At 48.4% G+C, this 26,260-nt stretch overlaps 1 protein-coding gene across 1 annotated transcript in view; it reads left to right on the top strand.

Moving 5' to 3' along the window:
- Positions 1-15,397: 15,397 nt before the first annotated feature.
- Positions 15,398-26,260, top strand: part of ALDH1A3 (aldehyde dehydrogenase 1 family member A3) — a 37,624-nt gene continuing 26,761 nt past the window's right edge. Inside the window, exons 1-3 of the mRNA XM_017863389.1 lie at positions 15,398-16,083; positions 21,380-21,484; positions 23,475-23,615. Coding sequence (XP_017718878.1) covers positions 15,985-16,083; positions 21,380-21,484; positions 23,475-23,615 — 345 coding nt within the window. The 5' untranslated portion in view covers positions 15,398-15,984. The remainder of the gene's footprint in view (positions 16,084-21,379; positions 21,485-23,474; positions 23,616-26,260) is intronic.

The following is a 26,260-nucleotide window of genomic DNA, read 5'->3' as shown; positions in this document are numbered from 1 at the left end:
TGTGTCGGGTACGTTGCGTCACAAGCTGTGCAGCTGTGTAGGCTTCTCTGTCCAGAGGCATTAATGGAAAACGATTGGGCACCCAGCCCACAGCAGATGCGCTGGGGAATCCAGCCAGGGGAAGCCAGGATGCAGCGGGAGAGGGGACATGCAGGGCCTGGCTGAGAAGCCTTGCAAGGTAATCACAGGCGGAAACTTGAAAAAATGAAGACGTTCCCACCAGTTCCAGAAAATAGGGCTAACTTAAAATGCCGCCCCTTTCCTTGAAGTGGGCTTGGCAAGCCCCAGGTGTTGAAAGGCAAAAGAAAAAAGGAAAGAAAGAGAAAGAAAAAGAGAAAGGAAACAACATGTATCTAGCCTGCATTTCTAATTGGGTTCCCTTCAGACCCCCTCACATGCTGAATTGATGTGTGAGATCAGAACAAAAGGAATTTCGAGGAGTCGTTGCTATAGACCCCAGAGCTAAGGAGATTGTAATTTCAAAATACTGTTTCATGCACTTATTAGACTAAATCAGCAAACAGATAGCAGCGTGCCGGGTCCTCCTGGAAGTTGCCAGAAGTCTCATGGCTGTAGCCTCCCTAGCTGCTGCTTCAGGGAGTCCCCTGGACCCCTCAACCCAGAAGAGGAAGGCAGGGATCCATCTCTCCTTGTTTCAAGAGTTCCCCTTTCCCCCGCTTTACGTCTCAGAGCTCCAGCTCCACCATGTCCCTCATCTGTCAAGTCTGCTCTCAGGGAAAAGTGGAAACTCACCCAGTCCCAAAGGTGAATGGTAACCTCAGCTTCTTCTCATGGTGGGAGGGGAAACTCATGTTTTCCCATATCCTAAGCTAAAGTAAGCTCCTGCTAAACAGATGAGGGAATTACATTGAGAGGGAAGAGGTTCACACTGGACTCCTGTGAATTCCTTGAAGGATTCATGAGATTTCTCACCTTTGGGTTTTCTGTGGGGGTTGAGTCTCTCCATCTTAATGCTCTTTATCTAATTGGCTCACACTTTCTTTCTGTTGAAAAATGTCACTTCTGTGCTTCGGAGTGGTCCCTGGGGTGGAGGATGCCAGTTGTCAAGCAAAACCTTTTCCCCTTTCTTCCTGACTGACAGACCCTTATATTATTGGAGCAGCAATAGGTCCACCTAAAGCACTACATTTCCCAAGTTTCCAGACATCTGTAGCCAAGCGGGTGTAAGCAGAAGACTTTGAGGGCAGAGGATGCCTCAGAGAAAGTTATTTGAAAGGGGGATAGTTAAACCAGGAGGCAAACTTTCTTATTTGCCCTTCCCCCATGGAATGTGGCTGTGATGGTTGGAGCTCCAGCATCCATCTTGGGACCAATGTGAGGATGGACATTGCAAGCTAAGAGGGCTGAGCAGAAAGAAAGAAGACATCAGACTCTGATGAGTGACTGTGGAGCTGCTTTGTCAGTCCTAGACTGCCCAAGGCTGTATTTCTCTTAGGTGAAAATAAACCTGTATCCTCTTTAAGTGATGTTATTTCTAGTCTTCGTCACTTGCAGCTGAACTAAACCAAAGTAAGCTCTCCCCTTTCCGCACTTCTCCATACCACTACTCACACTTGCAGCTTCTCATTCCATGTCTGTCTTCTCCCCACCATGTACCAGCTATGAGATCAGTGGTTGGTCTGTAGTGCCGTCTGCAGGAGCCTCAGTACCTGGCATGGCATCTGGCACATAAGAACAGGCCTGTAAATGTTTGCTGAACAAGAAGCCCCTGCAACACGGCTCTGCCAATGGGCTGGCACGCCTGAAGCCCCCTTCCATGGAGTTAACAAGATTTAAGGATATGGGGGGCTGGGTGCAGTAGCTCATGCCTATAATCCCAGCCCTTTGGGAGGCCAAGGTGGGCGGATCACTTGAGGTCAGGAGTTCGAGACCAGCCTGGCCAACATGGTGAAACTCCATCTCTACAAAAATACAAAAATTAGCCAGGCGTGGTGGCGTGTGCCTGTAATTCCAGCTACTCAGGAGGCTGAGGCAGGAGAATCTCTTGAGCCCAGAAGGCAGAGGTTGCAGTGAGCCAACATTGGGCCACTGTACTCCAGCCTGGGTGACAGACTCCATCTCAATAAAAAATAAAAAATAAAAAAAGATTTAAGGATATCAGGAGCCAGGGCCCATGAGAAGTCAGCGTTTAGACTAATTAGGGCACCGCAGAGGGAAAACCACCTGTCTGCATTTATTTATAAGAAAACCAGCTCTTTTTTGAGCACCCTCCATGTGCCAGGAGCTGCATTGAGACTTAACGGAAAATCTTGCGGACCTCACCATGGGGGTGGAGCAGGCAGCTGGCATTCCTCACTCTAGGGTATGCCCATGTCTTGTGATCTATCCCTGCATAGCAAACTGCCCCCAAGCTCAGGGCTTAAAACAACAGGCATTTTTTGAATTTCTCATGATTCTAAGGGTTCATTGGGGCTCAATTAGAGGGTCCCTCTGCTGGTCTGGTTTAGGGTCTCGCCCAACTGCAGTCAGGTGGCGGCAGTGGCTGGACCTCCAATGCAGGGAGTGACTGCATTCACATCCCTGGAGCTTTGGCAGGAGTGCCTGGGAGGCTGGTCTCAGTCAGGACATTGGGACACCTGGGCCTGTCTCTCCTTGAGGTGCTAGGGCCTCTCCCACTGCACATGGATTTTCCATGTGGTCTCTCCTGAAGGCTACCTGGACTTCCTACATGGACGCTCAGGCCCCCACAAGTACAGAGGCAGAAACTGCCTAGCTTCCCAAGCATCAGGCCTGTAACTGGCCCGCCATGACTCAGCACTCTAGTTCAGGCATGGCAGGGCCAACCCAGAGTTAGCATAGCCGGGGACCGCACAGAGACATGAACACCAGGAGGCTCCATTCGTGGAGCCCATCACCAGGGACTAGCTGCTGCCCCATGAGTAGGTGTGACTGAATTTTATAGGCGAGGAGGCCAAGAGAGAGGCAAAAGAGCTTGAAGGCCCCACATCATTGAGGGTGAGGATGGAACCCAGAGCAACCCACCTCCCTTGCCTGCCTTCTCTCCTCCTCCATACTCAGCCTCTTGAGCAAAGGAATGCTCCTGAAGGTGCATTTGAGGCCAGAACTCTGCCCAAAGAGCACACTGTCAAGGGCTGCATGCGTAGGGCTGAGGACGATCTCTAATTCATGTGTTTCATAAGTCGTTTATAGCAGGAGAGGGCCCTGGGAAAATGTTACAAAGATGAAAGGTGACTTAACAGATGGGCTGACACACGGAGGATCAGGGACATCCACACTCCGTACCCACAACCGTGGGCTTCTCTCTGTTCACTCCATCTCATTCTTTGAAAGTCTGTGCATTATTATCTCAGATTAAAACAAGCTCACACCTGTACCTTACCTTCTCCAACCAGAGATTTCTCACTTGAATCTCTGCAGGTGCAACAGGAACCCAGGGTCTCAAGAGCCAAGGTGCTCAGGATAGGGGAGCATGACTCCAGGGCTCGGAAGGAGCCCCTTAGGTAAGGTCCCCTGAAAGTCTGAGAGTTCCCTTTGTCCACAACTCATCCATTTTGCCCAAATATGTTTTTGGACATGCAGTTCCCAGAGAAGACCAGGCCCAGCCCCCTGGCCTCAGAGCTCAGCCTTCAGGGTAGGGCAGGAGAAAGAATGTAATCAGAGTTATGGCTTAATGAAGTGAACCGTAATAACCATAAACAGACAGTTTGGGATTTGATTTGTTATTTTGTACAAGGCAGTACCTTTCAATAGCAACTGGTGTTAGGGCCAAGCTTAAACATTTTCATTTCACCAACAAAAAAACAGTGATCCCATTGTTGCACTACACTTTCCCACCTTAAAATGGGATTGGTTTTGTGGATTGGGAAAGTTACCAAAAATAAGTTTCTTCAATCACAAAGGTTAGTGAAAGGAAGTTGCTAGATTATTGCTAGATTGCTAGGAAGTTGCTAGATGAGAGGGGCCTCTAGGTAAGTAGTATCTGTTACAGACAATGTGTGCCAGGCCACCTACCTCAAACATTTTTCCTATTTAATCCATGTAATAGATAACAAGTCCTACACCATTTAAGGATAAAAAGTAAGTTTGCTTATGAGTCCCTATATACAAGGTAAAATGGAGATAGTTCTATGGACTAGCTTATGGCTGCAAACTACATTTTAAGAAAAGCACAACCAGGCTGGGTGCAGTGCCACACGCCTGTAATCCCAGCACTTTGGGAGGCCAAGATGGGCAGATCACCTGAGGTCAGGAGTTCGAGACCAGTCTGACCAACACAGAGAAACCCTGTCTCTACTAAAAATACAAAAATTAGCTGGGTGTGGTGGCACGTGCCTATAGTTCCAGCTACTTGGGAGGCTGAGACAGGAGAATCACTTGAACCCAGGAGGCAGAGGTTGCAGTGAGCCAAGATTGTGTCACTGCATTCCAGCCTGGGCAACAGAGCAAGACTCTGTCTCAAAAAACAAAGAAAAATAAAAAAAGAAAAAAAGAAAAGAAAAGCATAACCAAAAATGTTTTCCCTCTCAGACCAACACTTCAAATACAACATGCCTACGTGGTTGTGCCACACAGCCTGACAGTGCAGCTTCCTGAGCACCAACGTAAGATGGAGGGAGACAGGTGGGGGTGTGAATGCTCTCCCACCCGCCTTGGGAGGAATTCTACTACCTCAAAAAGATTGGTGGCCTTTATTTTGTGTCCCAGCATAGAGGCAGGATACTACCTAGCAACAGCAAAGTCAAGCCTACTTTCAGCATTTTCAGAGTTTGAAGCCATTTGGTGACTCTCTGAGGAGTTGTCCGTCTTTAAAGCACACCCTAAAAATACCTTCTGCTGGAGATGCTAGGACTGGGCAGAAATGGCAGAACCACGGGATGATGGGCCACCAGACTCCCAGCCCCGGGGCCCCAGCACAGTCAGCACATTCTCACCCAGCTGCAAAGCTGGAACTCCCTGGAGTTTTCAGTATGGTTGCACCAATGCTGCCAGCTTTTATTTTGCCAAAATAGAGTGACAACACAGAGGCCCAACCACACGATCTTGGACATTTCCCTCTTTTGAAAAATCTTCCCTATTCCTAAGAGGACCATCTCTTATCTCTACTCTTCCCTCTTCAGGATGTCATTAACATCTTGAATTCATCACTCATTATTCTACCAGACATAGTTATTCTCCCAATTACATTACAGACTCTTTGAGGGATGTCTTATTTTTCTGTAGTTATGGTGCCTAGCTCTTAGAATGCTTTGTAACTGAGCAAAAAACCCTTTGGCTTACCAGAAGTCCACCCTGTTCAGGATTAAACATTCTGCCTCTTACAAGATACAAACCAAGAGGGTGCTTTGGCACAGGCCTGGGGTCATGGGTTTCTGCATGGCATGAAAGAAGGCATCCCAGGCTGGGAGTCAGGTGGCCTGGGCTCCTCCACCCTAGCTAACAGCTAACTCCATAGCCATGGACACATGCTCGTGCCATGGGTGCAGAGTTTCTAAAGATGTAGGTTTTGGAGATCTCTCTGGTCTCCACCAGGGATACAACACTATGCTAAGCACTGACAGGGTTACTTCATCTATAAACGTCCCAGGCATGGGTGGGAAAACAAGCAGAACTTGTTTTTTATGACACCAACCTAAAGCCTCATTTTAATTTGTTCTGGAAAGACTATTAGTCCTGATGCATTCACTGCAGATCTACTAATAAACTATCCAACTCCCAGTTGGTGAGGGTGCCAATTTTGAGTATTTGGGGGCCCCTTGCAATAGGAGGTACCAAGCTGTCCTGGGTCAATGACGCCACCTGGTGGCTGGTGTCGGGGTGGGGCGGGTCCCCTGCATTTTCACTTACGTTCTAGAGTCAGGAATCCATCAGCAAACAAAGAGGAAATGTATAATCAGGGCCATAGAGATGACAGAATGGGATGCAGGATGCGGGAGGGGTTTCAGACAGACTGGTCGGGGGAGGCCTCTCTGAGGAGGCAGCATTTAAGTTGAGACTTTCATGAGGAGAGATCAGTCATGCAAAGATCTCAGGAAAAAAGCACTCCAGGCAGGAGCAGTGGTGATCACAGAGGCCCTGAGTTGAAGTGAGTGATTCTGTTTTAGCAACAGCGGGCACCCTGGCCAGCCAGCACCGAGGCAGCGTAGAGGGAGATCATGGGAGGCCTTACTGGGCGGGGGCAGCTGATTCAGAGTGGAAGGGGATTGAGAGTGGGCAGAAGAGTGGTGTGGCACTCTTCCTATTCCTTCATTCTCCAGGTCATTCCTCATGCTTTAGTTAGTTCTGCTTCAGAAGGTATTCCTTTGTTCGGGTATCACAGAAAAGTTTATCTTCCCTTAGTCAATTTTCCATTCCATTCCATTGGGACCAATCACAAGCCTAACCTTGGCCAATAAATGCGCCGTAGCTGCTCAAACCTACTTGAGCAGCTGAAGGGTGACCATACACCCAGCCAGCACCAGCACCAGCACCAGCACCAGCACTCCCACCTGGAGAGGTCCATTTCCTTAACATCCCAGCAGAGCAACATCATGCTGTCCCCATAGCTGTGCACTGCCAAGCCACCCACTTTTGCAGAGAAGGAAGCTGAGGGTTAGAGACCTCCACCAGGTACCCCAGAGGTTAGAGATGCAAGTGATGGAGCCAGGGAGCCTGGAACTAGCTACTGAATCTCTCTCAGTTCATAACATAAATTGGAGCTTTGTCTAGTAAGGAAGACCGATGTCAAAGAAGAACTACAGAAATAAATACATCATTATAATTCTGTGTCTACAAAATCATATGTATATAATAATGTGGCCACCTCCTGAGTTCGAATATGCACAACTCCTGAAGTCAATGCTCTCACGGAAGAGCCTGGGCCACTACTGGGAGAGGCTGAGTGCCTGAGACAGCCCAGCCGCAGCCTTCATCTCAAACAACTCAGCCTGAGTCAGGGCTGAGCCCATGTAGAAGGCCCCACCCTGCCCTTGCCTCACCTCTCCAACCTGAGGCTTGGGGCAGTCTCCCAGTTCTGCCTTCCCGTTGCCTGCTTCAACTGTCCACTGTCCACACTTGTCCCTTTGATGTCCCCCTTCAGTCATTCTGGGAAAACACCTTGTCGTGCCCTGTTGCCCCTGGGGCCTCACATCACAAAGTGGGGCTCTTCGCCTGGTAACATTCATTGCAGCCTCTCCAATGGGCACAGGGCCTAACTTACACAGAGGGTCCTTCCTTCCTCCCCAAAGTATATATCCCATCCCAGTAAGCGTGCCTTCCTCAAGCCCCAGAATTCAAGAGCAGTATAAACAGCAATTTGCATGCAATATAATGAAGGTACAACCTCTTGTTAACAGTGTTGCCCTGGTACTTCTAGACTCTTATCTTATAAAAGTGTGTTGATTAAAGTCCTTCAAAACCATTTCCTTGGGCATAGCTGTAAGGAGTCTCTACAGAGTGGGGGCAGTTGGGATCTTGGCTGGGACCAGTATTGGGCTATCTTTTGTCTCATAGTAGAAGTTGATGCCATCTCCACCCTGAAAATAAACAGAGAGAAAGAAAAAGAGGAGCTTGTTTCAGCCATTCTGACAAGGTGGGCTTTTGGTGGGGCAGGAATTGTTTTTCCTAAGAGGCTAGGTATTAGCCAGACCACAGCCTGGTGGCCCTTCTCATACCGTGACGTGCATTTGAAGCTCCTGGGTGAGGCTTTTGTTAACCTGCAGATTCCAGCTCAATAAGTCTATGGTAGGGCCTGGGAGTCTGCATTTCTATCAAGTTCCCGGTAAATGCTGATGCTGCCAGTCTAGGGAGGATACTTCTTAGCAGCTTGTTAGATACTTGTTAGATACTTGTTAATAGCTTGTTAGAAGGGCAGAACCCTGAGCCCCACATCAGACCTATGAATGCAATCTGCTTGTCAACAAGATCCCTGGTGACTCCTGCGCATGTCACCCTGTGAGAAAGCCAGTTTCTAGGGCTTGCCCGCATCCTGTGCTCACGGCAGACATCACTAATCAATCAGGACATTCTGATGAGAGTCAAGATCCTTGTCTACACAGTGCTGCCAGTGCCCAACCAGTGCCTGAGAGGCAGCATGAGGAAGAAAGTAAAAAGACTGAGAAGAATCAGACCTGATACATGGCTAATGAAACAGGAGAGAGAGAAGCAAGTTGGGGCAGAGCGGGGTGTTCAGAAACCCAAAGCCAGATAGATTCCTAGGAGAAGCCCCAAAAGTGTCTGCAATGTTGCGGTGAAGCATAAATACAAATGAAGGGATGGGTGTTGGGGGAATGGAGCCTGGCATCAGCCAGAGAAGAGTCTGGAGCTGCTGAAAGCCGCCTGTAGCACAGATCAGAGAGAAGACCAGGAAGAAGGTTCCAGAAGGGTTGAGAAGCTGCCCACCCAGCTGGAGGTTTCTTGGCCAGGGCTGAAAAAGGAGACTGAAGTCCATCCCCCTAGCAAGAGAGTCTCTCAAGTGACATAAACCAAGCATCCACCATACGCCAGGCAGGGCTGGCCCTGTCACATCAGCGATCTCAGTTGCGTTTCTGATCCCATGAAGGAAGTACCATCTTCTACAGACAAGGAATCTGTGACCAAGGGAGATTACAAAATGAGGCTGGCAAATGCCCTGCAGGAATCCTTCCCAGTCTACCTGCCTGCAAGGCTAAACTCCTAGGATCATACACATTTATCCTTTGCCGTTATTTATCCTTTTGCAATTCCTTGACAAATTTCTATTGGAGGGTCCTGAGTTGTCTTGTCTGTGAGAGGGATAGGAAGGGATGGGGATGAGGTGGGCATCCAGGGCTCAAGAGAGCAGCCAGGTCAGGGGTGATGCCTCACAGCCAGCAGGACAAGGTTCTGGGTGGTGCTTTCTGTGAGCTTCATCAAGGGTCAGGCAGCAGTGAGGTCTTGTCTATCTCCTTGCAAATGTACTTGTTGCACCTCCACTCTCACTTACTCCCACAAATCCCTTGCTGAGCAAGAATTATTACTTCCATCTTCAGAAAAAGAAGTAGTGGCTCAAAAAGATTAGGCCCAAGTTCTCCCTGAGCTGAGAACAGCACCCACATCTGTTTGATCTCAAAGCTAGGAACCCATTTTAGGCTTATGGAGAAGCGAGTAGGCTTTTGTGGGCTAGCCTGGGCACTAATCACCAATTCTGGCATCATGTTTCTGTGGTGCAATTGAAGTTTTGGACACTGTGCTGTCAACAAGCTCTTGCACTGCCATTTACTGCTAAGTTAGGAAATACCTGCTTCTCGCATAGAAGCATAGAACTTCAGTGGGAACTTCCTACTCAACTTGGTCCTGTGACATCTAGTGGCCAACAGGAGAAGTGCAGTGAAATCTCTGGACATTGTAAGCAGGTGCAAAAGCTTAGTACTTCCTGGGATTGAAAAAAAATGCGCTGAAATCCATAATAGCTGAAATATTCATGGAATTTAGAAGACGCATATTTGCGTGCACCTTATAAAGTCTATAATCCCATGTTTTGTTCCTAATATTCATGTTTATTTACTATCACTGGTGGAAAATACACCATATCCAATTCATTGTCTCTTAATTGATAAACTATCTTTGCAAATAATGTAATATATAATACAATGTAATGTATAATACAGTGTAATGTAATGCAATCTCAATGCTTGCAGACATGCTCTATAATAAAGAACATTATAAATATGAAAATACTATAGGTCCCTAATTAATCCATTCCCTTGGGGGTGGAGTGTTTTAGAATCACCACAATGCCATATGAAACTAGATGAAAATATACATAAATAGGTTTCCTCTCTGCTGCACACATAACAGGCTTCCTGTCTGCCTAAACATGTTACAAGACATGAGGTGCTTTATAGAAGCTTTCTGATTACAGGGGAACCACAAGAGTGCTGCCTGAGTAACTCTCATTCCACAAAGACACAACTGCAAGAGGATCCCCAGGCATTCTCATGAGTACACAGATTCTAACAACCCCTCCATCCCCCACTCTGATCTCCATCCCAAGACTCACATAATGGCAAAAATCCAAGGGAAGATTCTTGGGTAACTAATGCTCCTTTACAGGGGTCCCGGATGAAGGGCAGGGGGAAAGTCTTGTCACTGTGGGACTAGGATAGAAGAACCCAAGAGTGATTCGCCAAATCTTAACATACTCAAATTATTTTTCAAACATTTTGGGCTTGGCAAAATGCATGTTGCTAAGCCCCCTTTCCTGACAGTGTTATACCCATGTGAATTTCAAGGGAAATTCAATATGTATGTTTCTGATTTTCTTCAGCTTATCTCAGTACAATTATTTAAGCAAGAACCACTTTGTGTTCAAGAATCTTCCTGAACCCTTTCTTTTGTAAGCCCCCTGAAACAATTTTCCTTTTAACTAGGAAGTATGTTTTGTCTGGAGTAAATTGAACTGAAACCCCAAAAATTGTGGTTCAAAATTCAGAATTCTTGAATTTTGAAGGAGATTGGAAAGTCTGCAAACAACTCACGTCACTGAGAATGGCCGGTGGTGGTATTGAGAGGTGTGAAGTATTATGAGCAAAATTCAGTGATTATATGGAGTGACATTTTGTTTACTTTAAAACAAAGTCTGACTTCTTGCTGCCGGGGTTGAGTGCTGGCCTGACCAAGTATCTTCCAGGTCTGGGTGGCCCAGGGACTTGTATAGTCACTCAACCTCTCTGAGTACTGGTGCCTTCCTCAGTAGATGTGAGGACACAACTAACACCTATGGGCACCAGAGGATGGCAGCTCCATGGGGCTTTTGTACCAAAGAGATTCTCTTCCCTAGTAGGACCTCATCATCCAACCATCCAATTTAGGCAATTAAAGCTGTGAATGAATCAATGAGTTAGCTCCACTTATTCCATCCCAGAGCTAGTTTTTGTTTTTTAATATACTATAAACCTGAGCACAGCACATCAAGGTTATTTGATTAAGGTCAAAAATAACAGAGATGGTGATAAGATTTTTATATCTGTGCTGCTCTGCTTATACAAAAATGAGGTCATTATTCCACTTTAGTTTAAAAGTTTGCTTTTCTTGTCATAGCAATGGCCAACAGCCAGCTATGCTGGTTAGGATTAAGTTGGCCACATATAACAGAAAACCCAAATGGCAGGCTTTAATAATACAGGGATTTTCCTTTTGCTGACATGAAAAAAAAAAAAAATCCAAGAAAAAATATCCAGGGATGAAAGGCTCGTTCCAGGGCCATCAGGGACCCAGGTTCTTCTTAAGTATTTCTTCCAACTTCCTTACCATGGAATTTGCATTTCAGAATTGCATTATGGTTGCATGACGGCTGCTGGAGACCCAGCTCTCATGTCCATGTTCCAGGCAGCAGAAAGGAATAAGAGCCTTTCAGCTGACTCAGTCCCATGTAAAGAGCTTCTTTGGTCCTGAACTCCTGGCCTCAAATGATCCTCCCACTTCGACCTCCCAAACCGCTGGAATTACAGGCATGAGCCACCATGCCTAAGAGCTTCTTTGGAAGCCCAAACCAAAAACTTCAGCTTATACTTCTTTAACCACCCATCTGCAAGAGAGGCTGGGAAATAGGTTTTATCAAAGCCAATTGCCACCCTCGATAACATGGGATTCCACTGGCAAGAAAGGAGAGAACTATCGGGCACTCAACTAGCTCTTTCTACCTTACCCTGCTTGCTCTCTCCTGGCTGGGCCACAACTCTCATCCACTGGAAGACGGACCAAGGGGAAAGCTCTGGCAGCTGTGAACTGGCGGGGTGTGTGTGTGTGTGTGTGCACGTGTGCGTGCATGTGTATTGTGTATATGTATATGGTGTGCATGTGTGTGTGTGGCTGCACTGAGGCTGACCCGCAAATACCGTGATGTGTCCTCTTTGCTTTTATGTAATGAGTTCTCCGTTTGCTTCTGCCTGGTCTAAGACTGATTTGCCTCAGCCTAATATTGTGTGGGGAAGGCCTTCCCCAGGACAAGAAAGGACTGGCAGGGCTGGAGAGAAAGCAGCTGGCGGAGCTGTGTGGTGGGCTGGCAGCTCCTTTCTCTTCACCGCGTTTGGGTGTTATCAGCTCCTCTTTCTCCAACCTGGGGTGCTCCTGCCTCGATATAATCAATCACTGATGGAAACTCTCAGGGAAAAAGATTTGTTTGTGTGTCCCTTGAGGAAAGAACAGTATTGTAGTATTTGATGGGTCTTAATTTATGGTAAGCTTGAAAGGTAAGTAGTTGCCTATTCTAGTCAGCTTAAGGCAACACCGAACGACTCACATGAAACATGGAATTGACTTCACAGATACCAGCAGGGAGGTGCTCACAGTGAAGTCAACCTTCCCTCACCACAGGGGCACACACCACCCTCATTTTATAGCCAAAAAACCTGAAGTTAGGTCACCTCCCTGAGTCACCCAAGAGCTGGCCTGAGAGCTGCACAGTGGGGTGACTGGGCTTCCCTACATCAAAGAACTACCCTCAGCCCAGGGGCCTGGCTCTCTCGGAAGGGGTTCAGAATGCACACCCAAGTCCCAGGCCCCTGCCTCAACTCCACGACACTGAGGGAGGTGAGCAGACTGGGTGGGAGAGGCAGCTCTGCAGCTGACCAGAGGCTGTGGGGACACAAGGGATGCTCAGCAGACCTGGGCATCTCTCCACAAGGCTCAGGTACCAGATCTGAAATAACAGGAAACACAGCAGGGGGTCCATCAATATCATCATCATTATTCATTACATTTGCTTCAGACCTCAACATCACCCACAAATGATTATGGGTTTAAAATGGAATGAGGTTGAACTTAGGGGGTGACCACCTGACTTCTGTTTTATCTTAGTCTTTTATTCATGGTTCTTTTTACTAAGTGTTCATCCGCAAACAAGCCTGCAACGTGACATGTCTGGGACTCAGTTCATTTGATGCACCAATAAGACAAGCAGCAGACAACAGTAGCACCACAGAGCTGAAAACAAAATGAATAAATACTTTTTCACAATGAAATGAGCAGAGGGACTGTTGACTTGGGGAGCTCCCGCAAGCCAGAGACAAGTGGGGGGAACTTGCTGACTTCCAAGAAGAAAAGCCAGCAAAGAGGAACCAGTCTCCAGGAAGAATACGAAAATGAAGAGCTGATATGTGATAGCACTTTAAAGTTTATAAAGCACTTCCTGAGAGCCTTATCTTGCTTGAGCCTCCCCAAACACTGTAAAGTGGGAAGGAGATTATGGAAAAGAAAACTTAAGGTCAGAGAGATCAATATCCAACCCAAGGGTGCATAGCTGGAACTCAGGCCAGGGATGTGATCAGAAGGGGCTGGGCCTCTGCCACCTCCGGTGCTCAGGCAACTCACCAGCGAACTGAACACCCAGCAACTGAGCAAAAATAAATCTTCCTCCTTTCCAGCCCCTGTGGTCCCTGCCTCTGAGGCCACAGCTAGGAGATACGATTCCTAGGAAAGGCACAAGGAAGAGGGATACTCCCACCATTTTAGACCTTCAAAGCACTTGGTGTCTTCACTATGTCCTATGCAGCCCCAATGACATGGGACCACCCCGGGTCATAGGTGCCCACCTGCCTGAAAGAATAGGACAGAGGAATGTCAGAGAAGCCCCTCCTCCCTGCCGTGCACCACTCACTCTCACACAGTCTGGCCTTAGTTTCTCCCCCGATGGTGATGTCTGGGACAAGTATCTGCACGCCTCTGTTTACTCACCTGTAAAATGGGGAGAAGCACATTTGCCTCCACCCCTCCTGCCGATGGGAGCAGAGGTAGAGCCTGCTTGTCTGGACAAGCCCAGAGCTAAGCCCATCCTCCTGACCTGCTCTCTGGGAGCCACCGACTGTGACAAAGTCTATGGCTAAGTGCTCCACTCTGATCTCAAGCTCCCAGGATCATGTGGGTATCAAACGGAGGAGCTGCAGGTGAGCCAGTCGGCATCATTGCAACTGGCTCCTGAGATCAGACGCCTCGGGTCACAAGGACGTCTGAGTGTGAGGTGAGGTGGCTTTCATTCCTGACTTCATAGCCAACAAAGTGGTGGCTGTCTATCTTTGACCAAACAGGCTCGACTATCTTCCCTAAAGGAGCAGAGTTCTAAGCTCAATGCCATTTGCCTCCCCCATCAATCCAGCAATTATTTAATTAACACAGTTTCCTCTATAAATTTTATTTCAGATTTCTTAAAAAAATCCTGGCAGTGACATAATTTCAACCATCCAGGATCCCAGATAAACTCTCAGAATGGGAGTTCAGTTTGTAAAGCATCCCTATCTGCAACTTCCTGGGGCCTGGTGCACCCACTGGCCTTGGGCTCCTGGCCTCTATCTATGCAGGAAGGGTTTGTCGATACACCCTGACGGTCCTCTTGGGTTCAGGCACCCAAATGCGAGGGCTCAGCACCCACCCAGGGGCCCCGGCATGGCACATCTGCCCAGATGCTTTCAGGAGACCTAAGTGGGAGCCATGGGGCCAGTCAAGACGGCAGGGAGGCCAGGATTTGGCAGAAGCAGCTGAGGAAAGAGCTGGCATTGCTCAGACTCACCAGTGTTAGCCAGCCGATATTGGTCAAGGCTGCCCCGTTCGAGGGTCCATTATCCCCTTTTCCCGTCCTCAGCTGTGCACTCCAGGCCATAACAGCACACGAACTTTCCACCACCACAGGGTAAGGGTCAGATGCGGGGTTTCCAAAAGCTTCAAAACTTACCCCTCTATCCAGAAGGACACCAGGGGACAGAGATGGACACGGAGGCCTCAAAACAGGAGGAGCCTCAGTAAAATAAGAAGACCCCTCTCCATTGTTGATTATTTGGGGTTACTCATAGAAAGAGATGGACTGAAGGGCCTGAGCCTATCTGAGGATTAAAGCACAGCTTTTGTCAGGAATTCGTGCCTCCCGTCTTTGTTCCAGCGACCCGAGGAATGGCATGCATCAGAAGCTGCTTCCGTGTCTCAGATGGGGGCTGTATTAAGTCCTGGGGGTCGATGGAGCATTTCCCAAATGGCAAAAGGAGAGCAGCTAGACTTACCTCCCACTCCTGGGAAGTTATGCCCGACAAGAGTTTCAACTCTTAAAACGATTAGCAGCAAAGATCTCATGTGCTTTCTTTTTAATTATCATTTTTTAATCGAGGTATAATTTATGCATTTAAAAAATCAAATTAATTGCACTCCGGGGCTCTGGGATGGAGGGCGGTGTGCGCCTGTGAAGGTCAGAGGCCCAGCGGCGCCAGGGCTCCACAGCGTAGAGCTGGAATGGTCCAGCGTTTTGCTTTCGCCTTCTGCCCCACTGCGTGTGAAGCCCCAGGGCCGCGTGGAAATTCCAGGCCAGCTGGGCCGGGGTGCGCCAGCCAGCGGTCCCCGCTACGGCAGGGTGGGGCGCAGCGAGCGTCTGTCCTGCGAGCGGGGATCCGGCCGCTGGACCCAAGACCAGGGCACGTGCGCAGCGACGCGGGGCAGCCCCGCCAGGAGCCCCGACTCCGGCGCGGCGCAGGGCCCAGCGGAGAGCGCGCATTCCGGAGAGCGGCAAGCCGGCCGAAGTTGGGCGAGCGCTCTGTGCGGCGACTGGGAGGGGGCTGCAGGTGCCGCGGGAAGAGCCCGCCCGGCTTCGGGGAGGCAGCTGGGCGCTGTGGCCCCCGCGGCTCAGCTCCCTGCCGGGTCGGGTGTCCCAGCCCTGCGACTTCCGGGGCCCGGCGGCGCTTCGGGGAGCTAGTCCAAAGGCAACCTCCAGGGCGAGAGAGCGCACGGCGCGGTAGCCGGGACGGTCCGCAGCACGCGGGCAGAGCTGCCGGCATTCGGGCTCCCGCAGGGGCGGCGGGCGGGGTGGGGTGAGGCGGGCGGGCCCCCCTCCCCTTCCCTCTCCTCCCTCCCGCAGCCCGCCCGCCCTTCCTCCGGTCCTGCAGCCAATTAGACGGCCCCCTCGGGAGGGAGGCGTGGGGCGCTGCATAAAGCGGCGGGGAGCTGTCACCCCGGGAGCAGGCTGCGCAGTGCCCAGGCCGAGCCGGTGCGCCGCAGACTAGGGCGCCTCGGGCCAGGGAGCGCGGAGGAGCCATGGCCACCACTAACGGGGCCGTGGAAAACGGGCAGCCGGACAGGAAGCCGCCTGCCCTGCCGCGCCCTATCCGCAACCTGGAGGTCAAGTTCACCAAGGTGAGGTGGGCGCCCCTCCCACCCGACGGCCGCCAGCCTCTGCGCTGGGCAGCCAGCTTCGGGGCGGCGTGGGCGAGGGACCAGTAGGCCGAGGGTCCGCCAGGCGCTCCCGAGACCCGAACCTCCCTGCCGGGGCTCGGCCCTCTCGAAACCTCACCCTTTGCGGGGCATCTTGGGCGGGATCGCCGGCGGCGGGGCTCGGCGCTGTGAGCCTCGAAGGCGGGAAACCGAGGCCGTCTAGCGCCCGCGCGGTGCCAGGCTGCACGCATCCCTGCGAGGCCCCGACGTGTCCCTTCACTGCTTTGATCACGAGTGGAGGTGCGCGCCGCGTTGACTAGGAGCGCGGTGGTCTCCCTCCCCAAAAACCCTGGGATGATTTCCCGGGTGGACGCGTCTGGCTTTGAGAGAGTCAGAGGTGCGTTCTCCGAGAACGCCAAGAGAGAGTCCGGGAGCCAGATCGCGGAGCTGCAGTTAGAAGACTGGGGAAACAGGTCCTCTGAGCAAAGCGCATCGGGCACCTTCCGTGCTTAGTTTACACCCAGCTCACCAGCAGAACTAGGGGGAGTAGGAAGGTGCTCACTTACTGATGAAACCTCCCCGGAGCCCAGAGGTCCCGGTGTTTACAGGCAAGGAGCGCGATTCGGAAGGTCGCAGATCTGGGCCTTTGGGAAGCGGTGGGTAGCAAGGCCGAACGTCCAGGCTCCGTCGCGCCGCAGAAGCGCACGGTTCTCTGCCTCCTTGCGCTGTGGGCTGGCAGGCTAGAGCGTTGGCAGAACGGTGAGATTACCTGCCTGGGGCAGAAAGGAATAAAAGAAGATGATAAGGCCTCCAAGGCCTCTGAGCTGGGGCTGAGTAGGGCCAAGAGACCCGGGTGCGGAAGCGCGACCCAATGGAGGACACCCCCAGGCTGTCTGGGGTGCGCTTCTGTCCGTGGGCCGGTGCTGGGGCACTTTAGAGGCACAGGCCAGGCCGAGAGCCATTGCATTCACTTTCCCCACCTTTGGCTTCTCTTGATTTTTGCTTTTGTCCATAGCCCCCAACTCCAGCTGACACCGCACTTAGAGAATTTCCTCATCCGTTTTACTTTAAAAAGTAGCAATTATCTTTCTCAAAGAGTTTTAATCAAGCGGAGAAAGTTACAGGGCACTACGTGTGGCCTTCGGATTTAGGTCTCTTGGCACTTAATTCCCAATGTCGGCTGAGCCTCTGATCACATGACATTTAAATTAACTGTTTTCAGAAGGCTCTGTAATCAACAACGACACGTCGCTGTAAACTAAACGCTGAAAATTATTCTTAATGTAGTTTTCTTTGTAATATCAGCTTCAGAGTGAAAATTCCAACACGAATTCTGGGAAGAGTGAAAATGATACCTTAATTTTGTAAGACCCTAGCCCTAGGTGCTTGGCTGCTGCTGCGGGTGGTGAAGTGGGGCGGTTGTTTGTTTTCTTTTGGTTGTACAGGATTTCAAAATACTATATATAGAAACAAGAAAGTAAATGTATTATGGTCCTTTTACTTTTTACGTTTTTGAGTCCTATCAGCAATCTGACCACATACAAAAAGTTTACCTCTTTCTCTATGATTTTTAGGACACTTTTAAAGTGTAAATGTAGCCCTTATGGCGATCTTAGACAATTCACAGAGCAGTGATTGCCTGTCCTCTTGGTGAGTGCGCAACCTTTGCCAGTTAAAGGGAACCAGTGCAGGAGTGAGGTTGAGGGAAGGTGGTCGATGGGCCTGGAGTGCTGGGATCTTGAGGGGTCTCCCAGGCGATGAAGGACCCAACTGCCTCACACTGGCTGCTCCCTCCCCACCCGTTGGGGGACAGTGCTGCTGCTTGCTCTGTCCTGGCTCCTGGCCCATCTCTGCAGAGACCTCCCCATAGCAGTTGTGGACCCAGGCAGCTTGCGTGGCTGAGGGTGGCCAGCCAGTGCCCTGGCACAGGCCTCAGGGAGCCTGGACAGGAGAGGCCACCGAGAGTGAGGCTACCAACAGTGCCTGCGAGGGAGGGAGCGGGATAAACTGAAGTTCAGGACTGAGGCCCAGGGTGGGTAAGTGGCCCGGCAGGTGGGTGGCCTGGCAGGAGAGCAGACGGTGGAGCATGGTAGCCAGCAGTGGTCTGCTATTTTCCAAAATTGACTCACGGTGCTTCTCGATAATGGGGCACACACCAGAGTTGGCCCATCTGAGCCCCAGCCCCGGCAGTGCCATTTCCAGGGTGGTCCAACTTTCAGAAGGATGACGTTGTCAAAGCCCCTTCATTCGTCCTCACATGTTAACATTGTATTCTCTAGGGTCATGCTGTATGATTCTGGAGAGCTGAGAGCCCCTCCAGGGTCCCCACACAGATCTCAGAGGATGGAAGTCCCTTCTAATTTAGGGGGCCTCTTTCTTTCCTTGTAAAATTTCTTCCAGTAGCAGAGATTCTCTTCAAAGTTTTCTGATTTTAAAACACCAGTTTTATTATCTCTCTTATGAAAATAAAATTCCCCAAATCTCCTTTTCTGCAAGCATATTCTTTTTGAGTTTAGCTGAGTGGCCTGTTGTCAGATGGAAGTTACTGGAAATCGGCATCAATAGGATTCACTTGCATGACTGCTATCTTCACCTCAACCTGAGACACCTTACAGCTCAGTCCTGACTCCATGTCATTCTGTTCCTTTTGTAAAATGTGAACCATGTCTACAGCTCAATGTAGCTTAATGCTGTACCTCTATAAGGTTTGTTGTATGCTAATCCACAAATCAAAGACAACAATTCCTTCTAGATCCTTTACTCTGATTTGGAGTTCAGAACAATACAGCCAGCATCATCAGTAGGCATATTTATATATCTTTTCCTTATATTTGTGCTTTTGTTTTGTTTTGTGGAGAGAAAATCAACAGTAGAAACCACTTACAAGATTACTTACTACAGTATTGTGGTATAAAGAAAAAGATTTTACAAAATTAAAAACATAGTGATGGGAAAATACGGTTAGAGTCAGTCTGATTTTTTTTTTAAGGTTACTGGTTACAGATCAATGTCATGAACAAACAGTAATTTTTTTTGGACAAGCGTGCTTGGAGATGAAGTATAGCAGACATCCGATCATTGTAATCTGTTTTCAGTCCCCTTATTTATATTCTCTTCTGCCACCTTCTCATTTTCCCTCCCCCTTGGAATTGATACCAGGAAGGACCTAGAATCAGCAATTTTCACTGACAGTCTCTATTATCTAACCCACGAAATTTCATCTTTCTACAAATGGGCCCCTCTTCCTGGCTGCACTTTCCTCCCCACACTAACTTAACTCTTCTTCCCCAGTTATTAATTTCTCGCTGTTACCAAGTGATGACTTGCTGCATGGCAAAAGTGAACTCTCGGATTTAGTTTCAGCTGGAAGAATAAACCTGTAATTGTAGCCTGACCTTTTCCTGGTGCACTTCCCTGGGGGCCTGGCCTCACGTTGGAGATGCTAAGCTTCCAGAAGCCAGACAGGCACATCCCACTGGTGACAGATGCTCTCAGTTCTGGATTCCTAACTGGGGGGCAGCTGGTCTCTGCTCACCTGCCCAGCCAGAGTCTGCCTCCTGTGCTTGGTCCCCAATGGACTCAGACCAGGCTTCCTTACCCATGAGCTTCAGAGGTTTTTGTGGGTTGTTTTTTCTTTTTTTTTTTTTTTTTTTTTTTTTTGACATTCTATCAACTTTTAAGTTCCGGGGTACATGTGCAGGATGTGCAGGTTTGTTACATAGGTAAATATGTGCCATGGTGGTTTGCTGCACAGATCACCCCATCACCCGGGTATTAAGCTCGAGCTGTGGAGTTTATACAGGAAGCTCAATACAGAGAACGTAACCAAGACGCATTCTTAGGAGATGGCTGCCCTCTCTCATCTGTCGTCACTGGGGAGTCAAATATTCCAAATGAATCAATTTCACAATAATTGAAATTAGCCCTTGGGGGACCCAATTCTTCCTTTAAAAGATTCACAGAGAAGTAAAGTAAAGCTATGTATATACCATATGCAGATAGAGGTAAAAACGGAACCTGATGAACTAACTCTGTACTCAGAAATTATTGATGGCATTTTACTTGATAGACATGCATGTTAGCCATTTCTGCCACAGAGGTTTTTCTGATGCTGTGATAGACTGTGATGAGGAAGCCATTCCAAGTTGGTGTAGCAGGAGTTTGTGTGTCTTCTGGCTGGGCAGCCGGGGACGTCCGTGCTGTCGGAATGTATTTTGTGTATTGTCTGTCATGTCTGTTCCTAGTTCTTCTCCAAAAGCCCTCTCTTTTAATGTGACATTATTAAGACAATTAGAACTTAGCGTAAACAGTAAATAGTACATATGTTTCAGTGCATGAAGTTCATATGTTCTTCTTAGTTTGCTCATGATATCTTGTTAAAAAATTTTTCACTCTCATCTGCATTCTGGATCACTGAGGTTCCCAGAAAAGTGATTTCTGTGGGTTATATAAACAGTTATTTGTGACATCTCTTAATGTAACCTGGAAAGTTTCTAACCCAGACATTTAACTTTGTATTTCAACACTGGTTTATTGTCAAGCCTCGGAGGTTTTTGTGCGTTTTGGTTTTTTTTTGTTTTGTTTTGTTTTGTTTTGACATTTTTATCAACTTTTATTTTAAGTTCTAGGGTACATGTGCAGGATGTGAGGGTCTGTTACATAGGTAAACATGTGCCATAGTAGTTTGCTACGAAATTACACATTTTAAGGGGAATGCTGGGGAGGGACATGCTGATGTGCACTGGTGAAAACTGAAGGGTAATGGTGAGATCCTCCTCAAATTGAGCTCCTTGGTAATCAGTCTTGCTGGGTGTTGCCGCTGAAAGCAGAAAGGGAGTGCTCAGTTTGTCCTTACCCTTCAGGGGCAGGCGGACTGCTTAGGACTTTTATATATATAAACCTATTGACTCTTCTTCCAAAGTCTATGAGGGTATAAGATTCCATTCACAGCCTCTGTTTAACCATTTAACTTAGCCATTCCTCTGTGAATCCATGTTATTGCTGAAAAAATAATAATAATTTAGAAAAAATCTCTAACTGACTTTAGTTTTGTTTGACCAAAACTTGAATTTCGAGTCTATCCTGGTTGATCTGTTGGTCATGTGGTCCTGGGACTCTGTCCGCCTCCGGGTCTCATCTATAAAATGTTGAAGGGGAGAGGGAAGCAGCAGGGAGGAAGATGGACAAGATGGTTAAGACGTTACCTAAGGTCCTTAGCATGTTGAAATTACATGATTTTGATCTAAACCTAATTCGTTACACTTCCTTTCCTGGTTAGATATTTATCAACAATGAATGGCACGAGTCCAAGAGTGGAAAAAAGTTTGCCACATATAACCCTTCGACTCTGGAGAAAATATGTGAAGTGGAAGAAGGAGATAAGGTAAATACTTAAAAAAAAAAAATTGCTCTAAGTAATTCAATTATAGATGACCAAAGGATAAGGAAGCAGTTTGGCTTAGCTATAAGATAGAACTGGCCCATCCTAGGGGCAGGGCCTGAGCTAGCTGCATGAATTGGCATGTGGTTCTCAGACATGTGGCACAGAATGGGATCAATTACTGATGATCCTCTGCAGAGAATCATTCTCCTTTGATAGATGTTTCTCCATCTATGAGGATGACCTCAGCTATCCTCATCATATGGCTAAAGGAAAGATTTTTTTGTTTTTTGTTTTTTGTTTTGTTGTTGTTGTTGTTGTTGTTTTCAATTATTTGGACCTGGAGGCATTAAAGAATCTTTCCATAAAGCATTTCCGGCTAGTGTGTTTCAACAAATGCAACATTTTGGCAGGAGACATTTTAGAAAAAAAAAATAGACTTGAAGGAAAAAAATAGTTGCTACCTGGGTGATGCTGGGATAGTTAACAATGTAACCACCAGATTTCTTTTCTCCTAGAAATTTACATGAGCATGGAAAGTGGTAACCTTTATCACTCTATTTCCAAGTGCAAGGTCTATATCCTAATATGGAAGTTAAGGGACTCCTGAATGCATCCTTTATACATGGCAAGGCCATTAAATCTATTTTGAATGTTAGTGCAGAGGTAAAGCCCTTCCACTGAGGGCAGGGAGATGTAAATGTTTCTTCAACAGCTGGAGCACTGGATTGATGTTCTTAGTCAGCAAACTGAAGACGTTGGAAGTGGATGAAGTGAAGGGCGTGTGCAGAGTAGGCTTGGATTTTATCCTGCCCATGAGTTTTGTGACAGATGTGCAAATGCACAGTAGCCGCACCTATACAGACCCCCCTCTGTCTGGCACCTCATAACAGTTAAGCTCTGCTAACAAAGAAAATGGCACAGAGGAGCTCGTAGAAAAATGTGAGGGCATCACGGGGAAGCCGTGACATGGAATGTGGTTTCCACTAGGAGACTCCCAAGGGCCTTGTACACGTGCTGGGAGGAGAACGAGACCCTTGCCCTGGGCCTTGATTTCTCCCTTGGTCTGAGTGACTGTTCTGAGCCAGAGGCCACCCCACACTCTGCAGCTGGAGAGGTCCTGGCCTCCACCCCAGAGCCTGGGACAAGGAATTCAGTGTCCCACATCTCCCCTGCCAAGCTTCTGCTCACCCCCAAGCCAGCTCTGTACACACGGAGTCTCGGTAGAGTCACTCCTGCCTGATGTCTGGCATCCACTCCTTGCTGTACCTTCTAGAAAGAGAGAGGCACGGAGGGGCCTTCGAGATGAATGTGGCCCATTTTCCTGAGAAGAAGAAAGAATGACACTACTCTAAATGGCCCTCACTTCTTTCCTTTTAGAAAGAAGGTTCTGTTGTGATTATGCTATCAGTGCACAAACGATCCAGTTCTGCTCCCATGGGGTGAGTGAGGCTGAAGGGAGAAAAAAGGCCTTCATGTCCCTCCCTGTCTGCGAACTGTTCCATGATGGTCAGTTCTGCAATCCAGAAAGGAATGAATTTCCCTCTTCTCACTCTTGGACCACCAGTTCCCAGCTGGAATAAAAGGCCGGACAGCCATTTCCCACCTGATCTGTGAACAGCAGGCTTGTGTGTGTTCACAGTGAGCCAGCCAGTGGAAAGTCTTTCTGTCCTTTGGTCCCCAGAAAATACTCAGGGTCGGTGACTTTATGAAATATTTTAAATGCTTTTATAATCAGAAACAAACATTTTGTTTTTTGGACCACTGTAGAAATATTAAGATGATATTTGACCACTGTAGAAATATTAAGATGTAAAGAAGAAAAAAATCACTTGAATGCTCCCAGCCACTCAAGTGATTGAAAAACTTGCTGCTGCTTGCAGCCTGTCTGCCAGCGGCACAATTCTGCTGTTCTCTGTAACTGACAGCCGCAATCCCAAACTGCAGTCACATCAAAAGATGACACCCTCTCTCTGTCGTTTTGGCCACTCAGCCCGATGTGGACAAGGCTGTGGAGGCTGCACAGGCTGCCTTCCAGAGGGGCTCGCCATGGCGCCGGCTGGATGCCCTGAGTCGCGGGCGGCTGCTGCACCAGCTGGCTGACCTGGTGGAGAGGGACCGCGCCACCTTGGCCGTGAGTACACGCACGTGGGGGCCGGTGGGGGATGAGCCAGTCTCAGTGAGGGTCCTGTCCCCCGTGCGGTGTGGGAAAAAATATCAGGGTCCTGGTTTTGTGTGGTCGCGGGTCTGTTCCATCCTTTGAGATACAGCTCTCTGGCAATACATGCAGGTGTTGATGCCTCTGGACCGAATCCCTTTCATTTTGAAGTCAGACTTTTGTCCTCTGTAGCTCAGCTTCTTGACCAAGTGGTTGTCTGTAGGAAGTTCAGCTGTATCAGTGGTCTCAGACTTGGGGCACTCACAGATTGGTGACTATGAGCTGGGCCATATCCTGGTACCACCTGTATGTTTATGTACTTAACTTTTTTCTTTTTTGTATTAACTCTCTTTTATTTATTTTATTTTATTTATTTTTTTGAGACAGTCTCCCTGTCACCCAGGCTGTAGTGCAGTGATGCAATCTCGGCTCACTGCAGCCTCTGCCTCCCAGGTTAAAATGATTCTCTTGCCTCAGCCTTCTGAGTAGCTGGGGCTACAGGTGCCCGCCACCATGCCCGGCTAATTTTTATATTTGTAATAGAGACAGGATTTTGTCATGTTGGCCAGGTCTTGAACTCCCGGTCTCGAACTCTTGGCCTCAGGTGATCCGCCGGCCTTGGCCTCCCAAAGTGCTGGGATTACAGATGTAAGCCACTGTGCCCACCCTTAACTCCCTTTTAAACTTAAGTTTAACCTCATCCTAAGAAACAATATTCATGAAATCACAGATTTGATGTGCTAATTTTATTTTTCTAATACTTATTAAAATAAATGCCACCAGTTAACATAGAAAAAACTGTTCCCATGTGACCTAAAATTATTCCTCAATCACCCCTGAACTGGCTAGTAGCAAGCATATGTGGAGTGGTGGTGAGGGCAGGATAGCCTGGTTATAGGAAACCTCAGAGTAGGAAAGACGTAGGTTCAAATCCCCACTCTGCCACTTACTAGCTGTGTGACTTTGGACAACTCGTGGAACCTCTCTGAGATTTATTTCTTCGTGTAAAATGTCACCAGTAATGATAACTCAGTGGTGTAAGAATGGTCTATTTAAGATTCTAGGCAGAAAAAAAAAAAATTCTAGGCAGAGTCCCCAGGCATGCAGTAAGCACTAAATAGATGATAACTATTATTAATAATAGCAGTTATCATAATAAGGCCATATGAAGACCCATTTTCTAACCTCAGCTATATGCACTGCTCACCAGTAATTTCTAGTTACCTTAGGTGGGGAGATGGATGCAGCATACCCCATGAGGTTGGGCTGCGAAGGCATTCATCAGTTGTAAATCCATTCTTTAGCAGGATCCTCAGAATTTCCTCTGGTCTTGAGGGGGTGATCAGAGGCCACGCTGGACTGTGAGGTCCTTTACATCCTGTCCTTGCACATCTCAGCCTCTTGTTTTTAAAAGTTGTTCCAAACCTTGAGGCCCGGTTGTAAGGGAGGAAATCTCCTTTTGGCCTTTGATTTGGAAAATGATTTTCTGATGTCGGGAACAAGCAGTAGGGTAGCCACTGTTTAAAGGAGGGTGTCAGCCAGGACACGGAAATTGCTGTTGCCCCTGAATGTGTTTCTTAGGGTGGAAGAACTCTCAGGCCTTACTCTTGGGTGCATTTCCCTAAGGGTGCATCAACACAGAAACTAAAGCTCTCCTTCCTTCCGTCCCAGTCAGCCCAGCCAGTCCACATGTTCCCCGGGTGAGGGTAGCTCCCTCCCAGGGTAAGCGCTTCTCTCTGAGGAGCCTCTGGTTTCTTCCTGCAACGTAAGCCAGCCTCAACACTCAAGCTGCCAAACTGGCTTTTTCAAAAACATTTCTGTTTTAACCCGGCATGAGCTCATCAGTCAGCAATGTCCGTGTGGACTAATAGCAGGCTAGAGAGGATGTGCCCTGGGCACCTCCCCCGAACCCTGTCCTTAAGTGTCAGTATCATCTTAGAAGCAGAGGCTGCAAAGCCACCTTCATCTTCAGCCTGCCCCATTGTCCTGGCACGACTGTGTTTTGACAGCAGACAGAGCTTTGGAGGACCTCAGAATGCAAACCCAGCAAATCACTTCTGCCATTGGGACCTCGCTGCCCACAAGAAATAAGATCCAGCTCTTTGCCACAACATGAAAGGGACAAGAGAATTACTGGCAAACACGGTTTTTAAAACTCCAACCACATCACAAGAGAGCGCCCCTTGCTCTCCACCTCGATATGGTTTCCGTGCATGTTCATGGAGCGTGTTCTCTTGCCGGCTCAGTGGTTTGACAGAGCTGGGTGTTTATTTCTGTGCTCAGTGTCTGGAAACAGATGTGGGGGATCCAGCAGCCCCTGGATGGCTTTCCTTTGCTGGGGCACCCAGGCCCCAACTCTGCTCTTTGGGTGCTCATTTTGGGAGCTCCCAAATGGAAGCCCTCGCTATCCACTCTCCTTTTCACCCCAAATGCCATTTCTGGGTCCTCTAGTTGTAAGCCCTGCCGTGCTGTTTTCCTGGCACTTTCCCGTCATTCTTTAGTATCTGAGGGTTATGATGTGTTAATTTCTCAGGGGCACATTTTCTCTTAAAATGCTAAAGGAAATAAACTTAGGAGTGGCTATGGTTTACTCATGATTGAGCCACAATAACAAGTTGTTT

This window comes from Rhinopithecus bieti, unplaced genomic scaffold (genome assembly GCF_001698545.2).
Source record: "Rhinopithecus bieti isolate Rb0 unplaced genomic scaffold, ASM169854v2 scaffold_69980, whole genome shotgun sequence".
Lineage (NCBI taxonomy): Eukaryota > Metazoa > Chordata > Mammalia > Primates > Cercopithecidae > Rhinopithecus > Rhinopithecus bieti.
Note: the sequence above shows the minus strand (reverse complement) of the source record. Positions and strands in the feature narration are given on the sequence as shown.